Source organism: Lithobates pipiens, unplaced genomic scaffold (assembly GCF_037356315.1).
Source record: "Lithobates pipiens isolate NorthernLeopardFrog02 unplaced genomic scaffold, aLitPip1_a1.2 Scaffold_16, whole genome shotgun sequence".
NCBI lineage: Eukaryota > Metazoa > Chordata > Amphibia > Anura > Ranidae > Lithobates > Lithobates pipiens.
In genome coordinates, this window is record NW_027507748.1 from 626954902 (window position 1) to 626972869 (window position 17968).

At 38.7% G+C, this 17968-nt stretch overlaps 1 protein-coding gene and 1 long non-coding RNA gene across 4 annotated transcripts in view; one reads left to right on the forward strand and one right to left on the reverse strand.

Moving 5' to 3' along the window:
- The window catches only part of DCLK1 (doublecortin like kinase 1), a 551424-nt gene that overhangs the window by 65898 nt on the left and 467558 nt on the right, over positions 1-17968 (reverse strand). For all 3 annotated transcript variants that reach the window (XM_077484138.1, XM_077484139.1, XM_077484140.1), the window contains 3 exons: positions 10677-10773; positions 9257-9337; positions 3294-3407 (listed from right to left, as the gene is read on the reverse strand). In XM_077484138.1, the coding sequence (XP_077340264.1) occupies positions 3294-3407; positions 9257-9337; positions 10677-10773 (292 nt within the window). The remainder of the gene's footprint in view (positions 1-3293; positions 3408-9256; positions 9338-10676; positions 10774-17968) is intronic.
- Positions 1-17968, forward strand: part of LOC143983958 (uncharacterized) — a 141534-nt gene that overhangs the window by 45140 nt on the left and 78426 nt on the right. The gene's annotated exons all lie outside the window — the stretch shown is intronic.

Below are 17968 nucleotides of genomic sequence, written 5' to 3' on the forward strand. Positions count from 1 at the left end.
TTGATAGGTTCATTAAGCAACTAGATAGAGCTCATCCTTAGTGAGTGACAAGCAATATAGTTACATAGTTACAAAGTCAGTAAGGTTGAATAAAGACACCAGTCCATCCAGTTCAATATACCTTAAGAGATGAAAGGACACTCATTTGGTATTTCACCCTTTGAAAAATAAGCCTATATTCAGTGAACAATGCCATATCAATAGAGATTACGCTAATATTTTCACTACTTTATGGATTTGGAATCTCTTTTTGGATAGGCTCTCTATGTGCCTACCCTGCACGTCACCTACAGACATATATTGACCATATTACCTTGTGGCATTTAATCGGGTGCAGGCAGCAACATACATCTATCTGTGAAAGCTATTTATTTTTTGTTTGCCACTGTAAATCCCCTGAAATTAAAGGAGAAACATTATCTGGCAATAGTTTTGGTTGAAGATGGCTAAACATTTTAGGCAGAAAACTCTACCATGCTTAAGGAGACAAAGAGCAATGTGCAAAGAATAGTAACCCATAAGATTACTCCTGATTGCACAGCTTTAAACTGAAAGCTGACTGGTTGCTGACTGCTATGAGTGACCACTTTGCATATCATGACCACTCTTTAGAATGTGATTGCCTTCCACCAGATCATGTGCCATTGTATTTGGCCAGTAGGATCTAGTAACTCTGTATCCTAATCAGTTTTATGAAATATTATAACTGCTTCAGCCAAGGGGAAGTCAAATTCTTGAAACATTATTGGATTGCTTACATGGTGTAGATGTCAGTGGTCTTAGTATTTAGCATTTAAATAATACAACAGTAAAACAACAACAGGTGAATCACAAGTATAAATAAATGCATCCAGATTAAAATCATGATAATAAGCTGTCCACCTAAAATAGGTAAGCATTTACGAAACACATAATCAATAAAACGTCCAACATTAGTATTCGGAAAGAACTTTTGTCTTTGTTACAGCACTCCAGTGGCTAGAGAAGAGCAAATAATAATAACACAAAAAAGAAATGCGTAATTGGTTTGTTAGGAAGTGCCCAAACCCTCTCATGGACAAGCGTGCTGGCGGTCCTTTGATACGCTATAGAGTGCTGTTGCTTTCAGTCACTATCCATGTAAGCAATGAGAACATAATACATATGAGCAATGAGCAGAGAGTATGCAATGTGTATGTGTGCAAAGAATAATCACCAAGAAGCATGCAAGTAAGAAGATGTGCATAGTATTAAGATAAGTAGAAAGCCAACCACTTAAGCAATAACGAAAAATAAAAGAATGAGAACAGGTATATTTCATGCGTCTAAAGCCACTTCATAATAAAAATAAAATGCATTGCTTTTACAGAATGGTTTCTATAATCCCAACAGCACAGTATACATGTGTGAACCCCTGTAAAGTCATATGTTAGGGAGAACATCTTTTTAATTATTTGGTCTTATTTAATATGGGTTTCTGCACTTTCCTCTCTTTAATTACATAAGCCTTTATCTGGAACTTGGAAAATGACATGTGAAAGGGTTACTGGTATTGATGATTATTTTAAAGCATTGGGCTTAGTTACATTATTAAAAAATGGTTAAATCTTTTTAGAGGATTTTAGCTCTTTTGTACTTGACCATGGAACAAAATATGCTAATCTGATCCTCTCTCTTGGAGGAAAGATAGATATATTTTTTCCTTTACTTACACACAGCTTGGTAACTTTCACTGGGGAAATGTGGATTGTGCGGGGTAGTTTTAAAGGGATGTGTCATAGGCACTAAAATTAGTGACTATGGCAACACCTCTCCTGACAACCATTCTGACAGTGCAAGGGACTTCAGATAAGGGGCTCAGGCATCACACCCCCCAGCCTCTTCCAAAAGGAAAGTAATCAGCAAAGATGTGGATAGTAATGAAAGTGTATGTATAGCCAAAACTTTTTTCAGGTTTTGGATAAAATGGGAAAGGGTTAAAATCCCCATCCATTAATTTCTTTGCTATCTCATTTCCTTCGTAGAGAAGTCCCTTTAGTTCCTGTCCCAGAAGTTCGAAAGGAAGCGAGAGAAAACAAACTGAGAGGAATTCCCCATCATGACGGCTGTCACCAGAACAAGTGTCCCTGTTGAAAGTTTTCCCTTCTATTCCTGTTCTGCTGACACCTAAAAATTTAGGATCACTTTCTGTATTAGTGATAATGGTCACCAGGACAAATAAAGAGAATAAAACTCCATAAAAGAGGCACAGGTAGCAATAAAAACCTCTTCTATTCCTTCCCCACCCTTTTCAAAACGAACAAAATAAAAGTTTTATCAATACATTTACTTTAACTAACCTGGAGAACTTTTTTCAGCTAAGGTGTCATTTTAAATATTATTCTATTATAATATTATCAAAATCAAATCAAATCAAATCATTCCCCGCATCTATTACCCTTTGTACCACCACCCCCTCCCTTTAGAATGTAAGCTCTAGGAGCAGGGCTCTCCTGTCTCTTCTGGATTGAACTGTACTGTAATTGTGCTGTCCCCCCTCTACATTGTAAAGTGCTCTGCAAACTGTTGGCACTTTATAAATTGTGTATAATAATAATAATAATAATATTATTTTATCATAAGCACTTTTAAATAATTTATTTAACAATGTAGTCCTTTATAAATGAAAGTATTGTCATTTCTGAAATATTATTATATAATCAATGGCAAAAAACATTATCAAATAACTTTTAAGGACTGGCTATCAATGCAGGATATTAAAAGGCAACTTCACCTATGACACCATTTTTGTTTTTGGTAGAATGTGGCAGGTTTTGATTCCATACCTGGACCCTGGAAAACTGACATTTTCAGCCATGATTATGCCCACATCTGCTGAACTGAATTTCTCCATATACTCCTATGGAGAATCCACCTCTATGTGTAGAACATCGTAATGTCTATGCTCTAATCTACGCTCTTATAAAAGCTGCTGCTAAATAAAATCTGGCAGAAAGATTGTGCTTGACCTGCCCAGTCAAAGAGACAGACCCACTCCACCAAAAATTGACAAATCTGATTGGTGGCTGAAGGCAAACCAGGCAGTTTCTTTTTCTTTTAGACTCTTTGTGAAGTTGAGTCCATAATTAGTATAGTATAAGCTGCCTGCATGCCCATAGCTCAGTGACATTATGTAAGAAATTTTAGTTTTAAATGAAAAGAAAGAAATAACTGTTACTTTGAAAGAAAAAAATATAATTTACAAAACATTAAGGAAAGCTGTAAAAAGAAAAAAAAATAGTTATAGAAAGGCCATGTAGTGTTGGTATGCTTACTGCAATGACGGAGACTCCGGCAGTAGTGCTGTTTGGCTTTGGACCTGTATTGAAATGCTTCTTTATCTTTCCAGCCACTGACAGTGGGTACTCATTTTCTGGGAGACCATCATCCTACAGGTATAGAAAGAGTTATTATAATTTTGTTGATTCTGTCTTGTGTGCTGCTAAATCAAAGAATTGTGGAACAATTATGAAACAATGCACATATATATATATATTTTTAATTCTTTTAATAATTTTTGATGGGATTGGTGAGTAAATAGCAGTTTGGTTGCTTATATTTAGCGATTCATTAAACCTTGCCCATTGAGGACAAATTGACTTGCATGGACCATTCAGGACAAATGCTTTTGCAAAGGGCCTCTAGCTCAAGCTATGGGGAAAGGTAGTACTCCTTGCTAGGTTATTTGACAGTGCTCAGGGCTAGGGATTGGCCACTAGACCTGTGAACACAGGGGACAATGTTACATGCTCTGCCATACCCAGAAGCAATAGGTTTTGTCGCCAAACAGAACAATGGGAGCAATAGGGAAGAGCTGACATGATGAATATAACAGGGGACCCATAATAAAGACACTGTCATGTTGCCTTGAATGGGCAAGGTGACAAAGGGTTTGATTTACTAAAGGCAAATAGAATGTGCACTTTGCCAGAGCAGTTGCTCTAAGTTTCTCCAGAGTTTAGTGAATGTGGTATTCTTTGTAAAGAATACCCAATCAACATTTATTACAAGGAGCGGGAGGGGACGTTCCACCCCCAGTTGCCTTCCGCCGCTGTGCCCGGGTCTCCTGTCCCACCGGGAGACCCAAGCCACCAGCTGGCATGTTAGCCGGCTAGCCAGAGTCCCAAACAAAGCCAGATTTGTCTTTGATCGTGACTCGGATGTAGAAACCACCATCACTTCTAGTTTACTCGGCAGCCAACGCGCCATTTAAAAAAAAAAAGGTCCTTTAGACCCCAGACCCCTCTGTAAAGCGTACCTGTCACCACCTATTACTGTCATAAAGGATGTTTACATTGCTTGTAACAGCAATAAAAGTGTTTTTTTTTTTTAAAGAGACAATGTAAAAAAAAATTAAATAAAATAAATACAAAAACAAATATGTTTAAAGCGCCCCATGCCTCCCTGCTCGCACTCGAAAAAAACGCATACCTAAGTCGTGTCCGCAAATGTAAACAGTGTTCAAATCACACATGTGAGGTATCGCCAAGATCATTAGAGCAAGTACAATAATTCCAGCACAAGACCTCCTCTGTAACTCTAAAAAGGTAACCGTAAAAAATGTTTTAAAGCGTCGCCTATGGAGGTTTTTAAGTACCATGTTAGGTATCTATTTACTCAACATAACATCATCTTTCACATTATCCCAAAAAATTGGGCTAACTTCACTTCTTAGTTTTTTTTTTAAATACATTAAAGTCTATTTTTTCCCCAAAAAATTGCATTTGAAAGACTGCTGTGCAAATACAGTGTGACATAAAATATTGCAATGACCGCCTTTTATTCTCTAGGGTCTCTGCTAAAATATATATACTATATATATAATATATATATATATATATATATATATATATATATATATATATATATATAATATATATATATATATATATATATATATATATAAACAATATATAATATTTGGGGGTTCTAAGTAATTTTATAGAAAACTGATTTTATCTTGTAAACCACAAATGCCAGAAATAGGCCTGGTCTTGAAGTGGTAAAAATAGACATAGCATTATATTCGAAAAAAATGAACACTGACAGATTCAGCAGTAACATATATAGACCGATCTAGAAGAGTAGAACGTTTAATTTAAAGTCAAATACAATTTAAAAGTGAACGTTGATGTGTATCTAAAGGAAAATCCTATATATATATATATATATATATATATATATATATATATATATATATATTGTTTTTTTTAACATTTTGGATAGGGTAGGGTTTTATTGCTGTTGTGTCCCCAATATGAAGATTAACCCACTCAATGTGGTTTATTTACTAAATGCAAATAGATTTTTCACTTTGCAAGTGTAGTTGCACTCTGCAAGGGCAACTACACTATTGGCACATGTATACTCAAAAAGGTTGCTGGTGATTTATTCCAAAGCTTAAAACAGTACAAATTTGAATGACAATGTTATCACAAGGCTGTAAGGCTGGCTAAGGCACTGATGGATTACTAGGACCGGCCGGGACAACCAACCAAGGGACACCGACCATGGAAAGCCACAAGGACACGCCAGTTGCAGTGTGTGGTGTGTAGAGCTGGGAAGATGGTGTCACTGACACTGGTGATGTGAATAGAGCCAAGCAACGGACTGTGTCCAGGGGAACAGCTCCATGGTGAGCATCAAAGGAAGGGTGTATCATCGAAGACAAGCTGGAACTGAGGAGTCAGAGAAGGAACCAGCCATGGCCAATGTGGATCAAGGCATCTGTTGCCATGACTACCGATTTTGCACGCTTGCATGCTTTGTCAAGTCACTGGAAAATGGCTAACAGAGGCAATTTGTACTGTTTTAACCTTTGGAATAAATAGCCAGCAACCTTTTTGAGTATACATGTGGATCATTGCAGCCATTACCCATCAAATTCAGCTCAGTTCCCGAGCGCTGTCAACCTTTTTTGTCTTCTTCATTCTTTGCAAAGTGAAGTTTTACCTCATTTACTAAGCTCTGGTGTAACTGCACTTGCAAAGTGCACAGTTTATTTGTTTTTAGCAAATCCACCCCTAAATGCCCTGGCGACCATCATTTCTGGAACTGATAGTAACAGGAATTCCAACATTTTAAAAAAAAATTCGCTTGAATCGGAGCAGAGGGAAAATCTCCCAAAACACAAGTTGTGTTTGAAAAAACAAGACGTTTTTTTTTTTTTTTTTATCTCCCTCTCTCTCTCTTTTTAAGTTAGAAAGATGATGGATCTACTTCTCTCCAAACCAGTGATTCTCAACCAGGGTTCCTCTAAAGGTTGCTAGGGGTTCCTTCAGCATTGGGCAATTTCTGCCTCTCAGATAAGTTCCCAATGACACCATTGATCTTTTTAGCTATCTGTAAGGAGGTAATTCTTCCCAATGACCACAGGTGTAAGGTCCATTCTTCCCACTGACCATCACACTATTGCACCATGAGTTGTAGACTTCTAATTTTCAGCAGGGTTTCCCCGAGACCAGATAACTATTTCAAGGGTTCCTCTGTGGTGAAAATGTTGAAAAAGGCTGCTCCAAACACTTTCACAATTGAGGTAAATAAAGTATTATTCCCAACTATACTAACAGGGATGTTATCCATTTGTTTTAGATACACTTTAACTTAGCTAAGTGTACGGGGTGAAGTTTTGTTTTTGTAAATAATGTAACAAAATCTTTTTTTTAAATGTATTTTTATTTTTATTACCCTTGCATGTAATTGGGCATTCAAAAGAAAAATACACAGCTTCACCATACTTACAAAAGTGAACATTCTCTATTAATTCAGCAAATTAACCCCATTGATTTATCTAACTAGGGCTTGTTAAAATGCTTTTTTATGTGTGTGTTGCTAGCTGATTAATAGATCTGCTAGAAAGGTCTTTCATCTCAATAGAAGAAAAAAAAAAACAGCTGTCTAAACAAACAGCTTATGAAATAACATTGATTACAATGGGTTTTCATTAATTAGAGCGTAAAAATCCAACAGACTTGCAGATTCCCGATGGATGTACTCTTACGAATATTCAGGAAGAGAAATGTCCTATGATTTGATTTGGATTACAACATGTGCCTAAATGTCAGGTAAAATAAAAAGGAGTGCAGATTTATTTTAAAAGTTGCAAATTAAGGCTAGACAAATACGGTACGTTGATTTTCATCTTTTTCTACTGAGTGCAAATTATTTCAGCAAGCAAATTAAGTTTTGTAATGAAAAACTTTGAAATTTAACACGCAATGGTTTTATTGTTATGCATTTTATAACCTAGCATTTTAAATCAAATTTAGAAAGTTTATATCAGTGTAGATAGTCATTGACAGCAATTAATTTCAACACAACAGATAATAAACTATAAATTAATAATTTTAGCACACAAGTGTTATTACTGTTAATGTGCAGGTTAGTGCAGTGGCTGTATATACTGGTATACAATCACAAAATTGGTCAATTGTAATTATTAGTAATCTTAAAATTTAAAATATAATGCTAAATAGATAAATGTTGATTTTTAAATACATTAACAAAATTGTATAATCTGATATTGAGATCTAAAAACAGTGTTCTGTGTATATTGCATGGATTTTAATAAGCTTTGTTGTAGATTACTACCTATTTCTGTGCTGAAGAAAAAACTGTTTGTTCCAATTTGTGTCTTTGGATACTGATTCTGAATGGGAGTAACTAATTAATCTTAGTCAGCTGGTGCACTTTATGTGTTGCAGTGTCTACATCCCTTTAGAAGTGATTAACCTTTAGGAAGTATCTCATCAAAAATTACATCTTTGTTGCCAAGGATGCCCAAAATCTTACTTATACTAAAAATCTGACTTGTACAGAGTTCTTTACACAAGCAGGAAATTCCATTTCAAGGGGCGTTCTGTACACTACTGCCGTGTACACAAAACCGGACTTTCCGGCAAAAAAGGTCCGACAGAATAATTTCATTTGATATTCTGATCGCGTGTGGGCTTTATCTGACTTTTATTTTCAAAAATTTGACGGACCTAGAAATAAAACATGTTAACATGTAAAACATATAAATCTGGAAAACCGTTCGTCTGTATGCTATTCCGACGGACCAAATACGAAGCAAGGGCAGCTATTGGCTACTGGCTATTGAACTTCCTTTTCTAGTCCTGTCGTACCTCATCACATTCTAAACGAATGGACTTTGGTGTGATCGTGTGTAGGCAAGTCCGTTTCAGCGGAACTCTGTCGAACCTCTGTTGGAAAGACTGTCAGAGTTTATTCTGATGGAAAGTTCGGTCGTGTGTACGCGGCATAACTGTGTACAGCATGCTGCCAGGTTGCCATATTGTATTGAATTTTAAAGAAAATTACAGCAGCTGCAGCTTGAAAAGAAAAGGAAAGGTACCTTTAATATCATTCGATTGCACTATGGTTCGTGTAGCAATTTTATTGTATATTTTTTATTTTGTTTATTTGCTATAGTTTTTCCATGAAAGTTTTTCCACCCTTGAAGGTTGAAATGTGTTTAAAGTGAGTTATGTTTTTTTTTTACACTGATTAGCTTAAGGAAGAAAAAATCTAAGAATCAATTCTCAAGCTATTATAAAATGTTTGTAACCCTTTACATTTATCCACTGAAGTGACTAACCTCTGCAGAAGCACAGAGATTTAAAAAAAAAACCTCCTGCATAAGTTGTACCTGTTTAACTGCAGCCCTCTCTTCTCTACAGCCTCCCAAAGCACACATTTTACACAGCATTTCTGGGATTCAGAAGGCAGAGGGTGGGGATATGATGTCACACACTGCGCAGTATAGAGAGGAGAGCTGGGTGGAGGGAATGGACACATACCCCCTCTACACAGTCTCATAGGGAAACATGCACAGTTGAGGTTGTTAATCACCTGCTGAGTGCTTGAGGGGGGTGGGGGTGGGGCCATCTCCTGGGATTGCCTGGTGTCAGCATAGGCTCTTAGATGTGACTCATGCAGATAATAGGGAAATGAAAAAGGAGACAGAAATCACACTAGATGCTTTGGATCAAGGCAAGTACAAACTATAGAAAGATATGTTTTGTTTATTTTTAATTTCCGTAGTTTACTACCACTTTAATACAAAGAAAATCTAAGTTTTATTATGCAATGTGAAACTTGAAAAATGTATTTGCAATTTTCTTATTTTATCAACATATTATGACAAAGGTAAGAGCAAAGAAAACATATATATCAATTCTGTCCTGCCTTATGTGTTTCAAAAATGGTAACCATGGTATAATATTTGAGGACTTACATTGACCCATGGGTGTTCAAGAACCTGCAGAGCAGAATACCTTTGGTCTACTTCAACCTGCAGCATCATGGTGATTAGTCCCTAAAAAAAGAGAGATAGAGGTGGGTATTAAAGCAACTTCAAAATACTTTCCCTATCATCATATTATACCCCGTCTGCTATCATGACCTGTCCTGTGTACACAACAATAATAACATCCTGTTTTACTATATATATCCTCTATAAAAAAAATACAAAAACATTTGTCATCTAACCTTTATGGTATCAAAGTCCCAGTCATTATGAATAATTTTAGTCTATGCTATCATAATAATACAATACCATATATTAATCATCCATAAGACCAGATATTTTCTATAATTTCAAATTGAGAAACAGGATATTATATCTACAAATATAACTTGACCAACTGTGATTGGTTCTCTTAGGGCTCATCAGAGCCCCCAGCAGCTACTTGTAGGGGTTATTGATTGGATAATATGTACTGTACTCAGCTTAACAGTGTTGGCGCAGTCCAAAGCATGCAGGGGCCTGAAAGCATATTAAAAGGCCATTTACATTATAGCTACATTATAGCTAGTAATGCTATATGACTATGATCTGAAGCCAGCAGAGTATAACCTATGGGCTCACTGGTGGTTATAGATAAGGCACTGCTGGTTTTAAATTCAAAGATCAAAGATTGGTATATGAAATTCATTATTCTAAATTTGCTACTGGATAAAGCAATGACATAATTACACACCTTCTACAGAAGCGGTCTCTAAAGTGAGGCCCAGGGGTCAGATGTGGCCCTTTGCTTGCTTTTATTTGGCCCTTGGGACACTATTTCATCTACTGATATGAACAATGGGCCATAATTCCCGTTACAGGGGCACAATTCCCCCAATGACACTGATGATGGGGCACAATTCCTCCCAATGACGGGGCACACTTCCTCCCAATGACACCAATGATGGTGCATAGTTTCTTCCAGTTACTCCAGTGATGGAAATATTTCCTCCCAATGACACCAATGAGGGAGCCCAAAGACACCAATGGTGGAATACAATTCCTCCCATTGACACCAATGATGGGACACAATTCCTCTCACTCATATCACTGATGAGGTACAATTGTTCCGACTGACACCAACGTTGGGGTATTGTATTTTCACGCTGTCTTCTGAACCTTTTCTACTCCGAATGGCCACAATCCAGTCCCCCTAAAGTCTGAAGGACGGTAAACTGGCCCTTTATTTAGAAAGTTTGGAGACCTCTGTTCTACAGGAAAAGGATGTCACACTTATTACATATGAAAATAGGCTAAGACACCAGAGAATCATATTTGTATTCCCCTATTGGTACTGCACTCTTCTGTCACAGTTCCATTGAACCATGAACCACATTCTGATTTCTAGTATCACTAGTTTTCCTGTTACCTTTGCAGAGTCAGACACATTATCCCAGTAAGGTGATGGAAAGTCCACTTGTCCCATTAAGATTTGATCAAAAAGTACTTCCTGGTCATCTCCGCTTCTAAGTAACACGGAAAATGAATAAAAAATAAATTTTGTGATAGACAGTAATTAAAAAACACATGCATAGACTATCACACTCCTCATATCAGTATATCACAAACAATTGACCATTCTACAATCATTTCAAGACAGATGTATACTGCAACCCCAGAGAAAAAAAAATGATGTGTGAAATTTGAATGCAAACATTTATATAATTATAGAATGTTAAGAAACTAAGAAACTGGCCTACATGTGATGAATATGTATGCAATTGATCAGAACTGCACAATGCTTATTCCTTCTAGCTATTCAAAATACTAACTAAATGCTTAAAGTCATTCTTTCCAACTGTGCCTAATTTCCTGCACGAAATAACAATAATTTTTTTGTTTTGGACAACTATGCTAAGATTTGCTTGGAACCTCAAATTAATATTTTTGATGATAAATTCTGAAAATGCGGGGGGGGGGGGGGTGCATGTGCGGAGCCGACGGAGACAAGCATGTCCCGCTGAAGAAGCTCTGTAACTCCCGGGATTCCACGGCCTCACAAAACGCCTACACGGCTTGGTCCCTGATCTCCAGTGAGCCAACCACAAGAAATTGAAATCAATATTCACAAGGGAACAAAGCGGGTAAATATATAGCTCTCCAACTACACCATAAACAGAACAAACAAAAAAAATTTAAATTAGTCCACCATAACTCAGGGAAAACCATATACAACCCACAAAGTATAGCTGACACATTGGCAGAATACTATGAGATCTTATATAACATACAAAACAACAATAATGTTCACCAACCTCAACCACCGGACATAGCTCAATTTTTAGAAAACGTGAACCTCCCAGCTATAGATCATTCTACCCTCGAAAAACTAAACAGAGCAATATCTATAGATGAAATCAATAAAATTATTCAATTTCTTCCAACAAATAAAGACCCAGGAGCGGTTTGGCTTATCTAGTGAATACATTAAAGCATTCAGTAAAATCTTATCACCTTACCAAGACAAATTGTTTAACTGTGCTGCGAATAATCAAGCATGCACCAAAGAGATGCTTGAAGCTGTTCTCATTACAATTCCTAAGCAAGGAAAAGATCCAATGTCACCTTCCAACTATAGACCCATTTCATCATTGAACACGGACCTAAAAATCAACTCTAAAGTCCTAGCCAACCGCTTACTAGAAATAACACCCTACCCCATTGAATCAAATCAACTGGGGTTTGTTAAAAGTTGTCAAAGCCCCGATAGCACTAGAAGAATGATTGACTTGATCAATCATATAGAACACAAGCAAATTCCTTCTCTGCTACTTGGTTTAGACATGGAGAAGGCATTCAACAGGGTTCATTGGGGTTCCATTTTCCGGCTTCATTCATGAAACCATAATGTCCCTTTACATGGTACCACCAGCTAAGGTATTCACGTCAGGAAACATTTCAAGTAGTTTTACATTATCTAATGGAACCAGACAAGGTTGTCCCTTATCGCTTATCATTAATAATCGAACCCCTTGCGGAGATCATCAGAACGAATCCCAAAATGTTATTAAAATTGGACAAATAGAACATAAACTGGATCTATTCGCAGATGACATCATATTAACACTCTCGTCCCCTGATACCTCTCTGAGTGAAGTTAAGAATACTTTAGAGGCCTTTGGAGTAGTATCCTATTATAAAATAAACCAGAGCAAATGCTATGCCTTACCAATGAATATTCCACCAGATCAAGTTGACGATATATGATATGTACAACTGGGATAATCCATCTATCTCACTCCGTCTCACTTACCCCACAACTAAGCTTTATGAGGTCAATTACCCTACTTTATTAGATCAAATCACTCAGGACCTCCAATCCATCCAAAAAAATTATTTATCCTGGATCAGTAGAAAAACAACATTCAAGATGCAAACACTACCAAACATTTTATATTACTTCCGATCCCTTCTGATCCCAATACCTGCAACCTTTTTTAACTCGAAACTCGAAGTCAACTCGAAACTTAACAACTTGCTCTAGCAAGGAAAAACCCAGGGTTGCATTTTTGATTATGATCTCGGTGAGATCGAAAGGCGGTATGAATCTCCCTGATGTTCGTCTCTACTATTATGCATCATTACTAGACCAGATGAAACATTGGTTTGCATACTCTAATGATAAACTATGGTTGAATATTGAGCGTGAAATAGTTAAAGGTAACAATCTCCTTTCTTTAGCCTTCGCTTATTACCTACTCCCAAAAGTGAATATACCTAACTAACTAACACTTAAATCTACCTTAACCACTTTCAGACCGGACCATTTTGCTGGTAAATGACCAGAGGTCTTTTTACACTTTGGCACTGCGCTGCTTTAACTGGTAATTGCGCGGTCATGCAATGTTGTACCCAAACAAAATTTGCGTCCTTTTCTTCCCACAAATAGAGCTTTCTTTTGATGGTATTTGATTGCCTCTGCGATTTTTATTTTTTGCGATATAAACGTAAAAAGACCGCAAATTTTGAAAAAAAATGATATTTTCTACTTTTTGTTATTAGAAAAATCCAATAAACTCAATTTTAGTCATACATTTAGGCCAAAATGTATTCAGCCACATGTCTTTGGTAAAAAAAAAGTCAATAATTGTATATTTATTGGTTTGCGCAAAAGTTGTCACATCTACAAACTAAGGTACGTTTTCTGGAATTTACGCAGCTTTTAGTTTACGACTGTCTATCTCATTTCTTGAGGTGCTAAAATGACAGGGCAGTACAAAACCCCCCCAAATGACCCCATTTTGGAAAGTAGACCCCCTAAGGAAATTGATAAGAGGCATGTTGAGCCCATTGAATATTTTATTTTTTTGCCTCAAGCGATTGAATAATGACAAAAAAAAAATTTTTTTTTTTTTTTTACACAAAGTTGTCACTAAATGATATATTGCTCACACATGCTATGGGCGTATGTGAAATGACACCCCAAAATAAATTCTGCTGCTTCTCCTGAGTACGGGGATACCACATATGTGGGACTTTTTGGGAGCCTAGCCGCGTACAGGGCCCCGAAAACCAAGCACCGCCTTCAGGCTTTCTAAGGGCGTAAATTTTTGATTTCACGCCTCACTACCTATTACAGTTTTGAAGGCCATAAAATGCCAAGATGGCACAAAACCCCCACAAATGACCCCATTTTAGAAAGTAGACACCCCAAGATATTTGCTGAGAGGCATGTTGAGTCCATGGAATATTTTATATTTTGCCACAAGTTGCGGGAAAATTACAAACTTTTTTTTTTTTTTTTTTTTTTTCACAAAGTTGTCACTAAATGATATATTGCTCATGCATGCCATGGGCATATGTGAAATGACACCCCAAAATAAATTCTGCTGCTTCTCCTGAGTACGGGGATACCACATATGTGGGACTTTTTGGGAGCCTAGCCGCGTACGGGGCCCCGAAAACCAAGCACCGCCTTCAGGCTTTCTAAGGGCGTAATTTTTTGAGTTCACTTCTCACTACCTATTACAGTTTTGAAGGCCATAAAATGCCAAGATGGCACAAAACCCCCACAAATGACCCCATTTTAGAAAGTAGACACCCCAAGCTATTTGCTGAGAGGCATGTTGAGTCCATGGAATATTTTATATTTTGCCACAAGTTGCGGGAAAATTACAAACTTTTTTTTTTTTTCACAAAGTTGTCACTAAATGATATATTGCTCACGCATGCCATGGGCATATGTGAAATGACACCCCAAAATAAATTCTGCTGCTTCTCCTGAGTACGGAGATACCACATATGTGGGACTTTTTGGGAGCCTAGCCGCGTACGGGGCCCCAAAAACCAAGCACCGCCTTCAGGCTTTCTAAGGGCGTTACAGTTTTGAAGGCCATAAAATGCCAAGATGGCACAAACCCCCCCCCCCAAATGACCCCATTTTAGAAAGTAGACACCCCTAAATTTAGGGGTACACTAGTGAGACTAGGTAATAAATGGCGGGTGCCCTGAAACTATAAAAAAATAACTAACCAACCAGCGTCACCTGTAACAGTTATATGGTGATCACTGGTGAAAGGGTTAACTAGGGGGCAATCAGGGGGCTTTATGCGGTAGTATATGGGGGTCCCTGGCGCTATAAAAAGCTGCGGCGAACCTAAATACCTACCTGCCTAACTAGCGTCACCTGTGACACTAATACAGCGATCAGAAAAACGATCGCTTATTAGGCTGGGTTCACACTGGAGCGATGCGGGAACGCCACGAATGCGCGGCGGGTTCCCGCATCGCATGCCTCCCGGCGGCAGTTCACACTGCCCTATGCGAACTGCTGGGAGTGTCAGTGAAATGTTAATGACACCCCCAGATCAGTTCGCATATCGCAGTGCGATCTGCAAACTTGGATCGCATGGTGTGAACACCCATGCGATCCGATTCTGCTGCGGACCAAAAAAAGGGTCCCGTGCGAGTTTGCGGCGGGTGCGGCGGGTGCGACACGAATTCAGCCATACTATCTGTATAGCTGAACTCGAATCGCACAGAGATCGGATGTGATTTGCACTGCAGTGCGGTGCGAATCACATCCGTTCTCATAAACCGCTGCAATGTGAACCCAGCCTTAGTGACACTGGCGACGGGGGGTGATCACGGGGTTAAACCTTTATTGGGGGGGTTAGGGGGGTACCTTAGAACTAAAGGGGGCTAACCCTAACTGCCCTAACAGTTATTAGTCACAAATGACACCTGCCGGGTGATCAGGGGGTTAAACCTTTATTAGGTAATAAATGGCGGGTGCCCTGAAACTATAAAAAAATAACTAACCAACCAGCGTCACCTGTAACAGTTATATGGTGATCACTGGTGAAAGGGTTAACTAGGGGGCAATCAGGGGGCTTTATGCGGTAGTATATGGGGGTCCCTAGCGCTATAAAAAGCTGCGGCGAACCTAAATACCTACCTGCCTAACTAGCGTCACCTGTGACACTAATACGGCGATCAGAAAAATGATCGCTTATTAGGCTGGGTTCACACTGGAGCGATGCGGAAACGCCGCGAATCCGCGGCGGGTTCCCGCATCGCATGCCTCCCGGCGGCAGTTCACACTGCCCTATGCGAACTGCTGGGAGTGTCAGTGAAATGTTACTGACACCCCCAGATCAGTTCGCATATCGCAGTGCGATCTGCAAACTCGGATCGCATGGTGTGAACACCCATGCGATCCGATTCTGCTGCGGGCCAAAAAAAGGGTCCCGTGCGAATTTGCGGCGGGTGCGGCGGGTGTGGCGGGTGCGGCGGGTGCGGCGAATGGCTGAACTCGAATCGCACAGAGATCGGATGTGATTTGCACTGCAGTGCGGTGCGAATCACATTCGTTCTCATAAACCGCTGCAATGTGAACCCAGCCTTAGTGACACTGGCGACGGGGGGTGATCACGGGGTTAAACCTTTATTGGGGGGGTTAGGGGGGTACATTAGAACTAAAGGGGGCTAACCCTAACTGCCCTAACAGTTATTACAGTCACAAATGACACCAATGCAAAAAAAAAAAAAAAAAAAAAAAAAATGACATTGGTGTCACTGTGACTGGGGGGCAGGGGTAATTGGGGGGGTGATCGGGGGGTAAAGGGGGGGTGTGAGTGTGCCTGGCATGTTCTACTGTGTGTGGGATGTGTTGGTGCAACTCACTGATCCGCTCTCCTCCGTGTCGGAACGAAAAATACCGACACGGAGGAGAGAATACATCACTTCCTCTCCTGTGTTTACATTACAGGAGAGGAAGTGATGTCACCGGGGATTTCCATTCGTCGGGAGCGATCGCGAGGGGGTGGCCATGAATGAATGGCCGTCCCCTCGTCCGGGATCGCTCCCGAACGAAAACCGACCGCCGCAGGCACCGGGCGGGGGCCCGATCGGGCCCCCGACCCGCGGGAGGCAAAGCACGTACATGTACGTGCTTATGCCTGCCCGTGCCATTCTGCCGACGTACATCGGCGTGAGGCGGTCGGCAAGTGGTTAACAGCCTGGAAGTTTATCTTAACCAAACTACAACCTATAAGCGATCCAGTTCATGTTCCATTACCAATAAGAACTATTGAAAACTGCAAAGCACGGCTTAATGTAACACCCTGGATTAAGCAAGGCATACTTTTTCTTCTTAATCTACAGATACTCAAAAGACCTAATTCTTGACTAAACTTAATTCCAAACCACACCTCAAGAATTTTAATCACAAAAGGACTATGGCTATTCCTAGGGTGATCTGGGATTTCTTCACCTCTAGCATAGTCAAAAATAAAAGAGGCATAACCCTATTTTATAAACTCATCTCCTTTCCCTCAAAAACCAAAACGTCTAATATGATTAAATGGGAGAATGATCTTTCTCAATCTTTCTTATGGGAAACATCACATAAAGCCATTAGGATTAATAAGTGAAAAGTGGTGTTATTAAAGAAAGGACATAGTCCTGGGTACTCACATTCAGTAGCACAGTATTAAGCAAAAATTACAGCGAAAAGAACCGAATGTCGTTCGGTTCTTTTCGTTTTTTTGGATTGTTCTTTTTATTCTATTAATATATATTTGTTTCACTGGATGCACTTTATGGACTGAGACACATCTTGGATCCTATGTTTTTTTATATCTATTATCACTGGGTGAATCATATCTGTGATTTCACCACCTATTTCATTTGCACTTTATTAGGAATGTTTTTACTATTTTGATTTAGAATATCTAACTGGTCACATTACAATGGTTTGTATAATGTTTAATTGGCATTGATACACTTTTAATAGGTTGCACATTTTGAAATAATTGATCTCAAATAGTCACATATAGTATATTTTAGATCCTGTATGGTATTATTTATTTATTATTGTTTATCACTATTTATGTATTTATCGAATTAATTTAGTAATTTTTGTGGAGCGCAACACCACTTTTCACTTATTATCACATTTGAGGGGAGGGTTTGCACCTCTGTCGGTGTTTTGCTGCAACCATATTAGTTTTCTTGTCTAGCCATTGTAGCGCGAGGATAACCAATAATTATTAATTTCATTAGGATTAATAGCTCAGCATCTTCATGCATGGAACACTGGGAAAACTCCGAAAAAATATTAAATCGTTGGTATCTGACCCTATACAGACTTTCTAAAATGTTCCCATCTTCACCCTCCTTATGTTGGAGATGTAACACCCAAATAGGTAACTTATTACA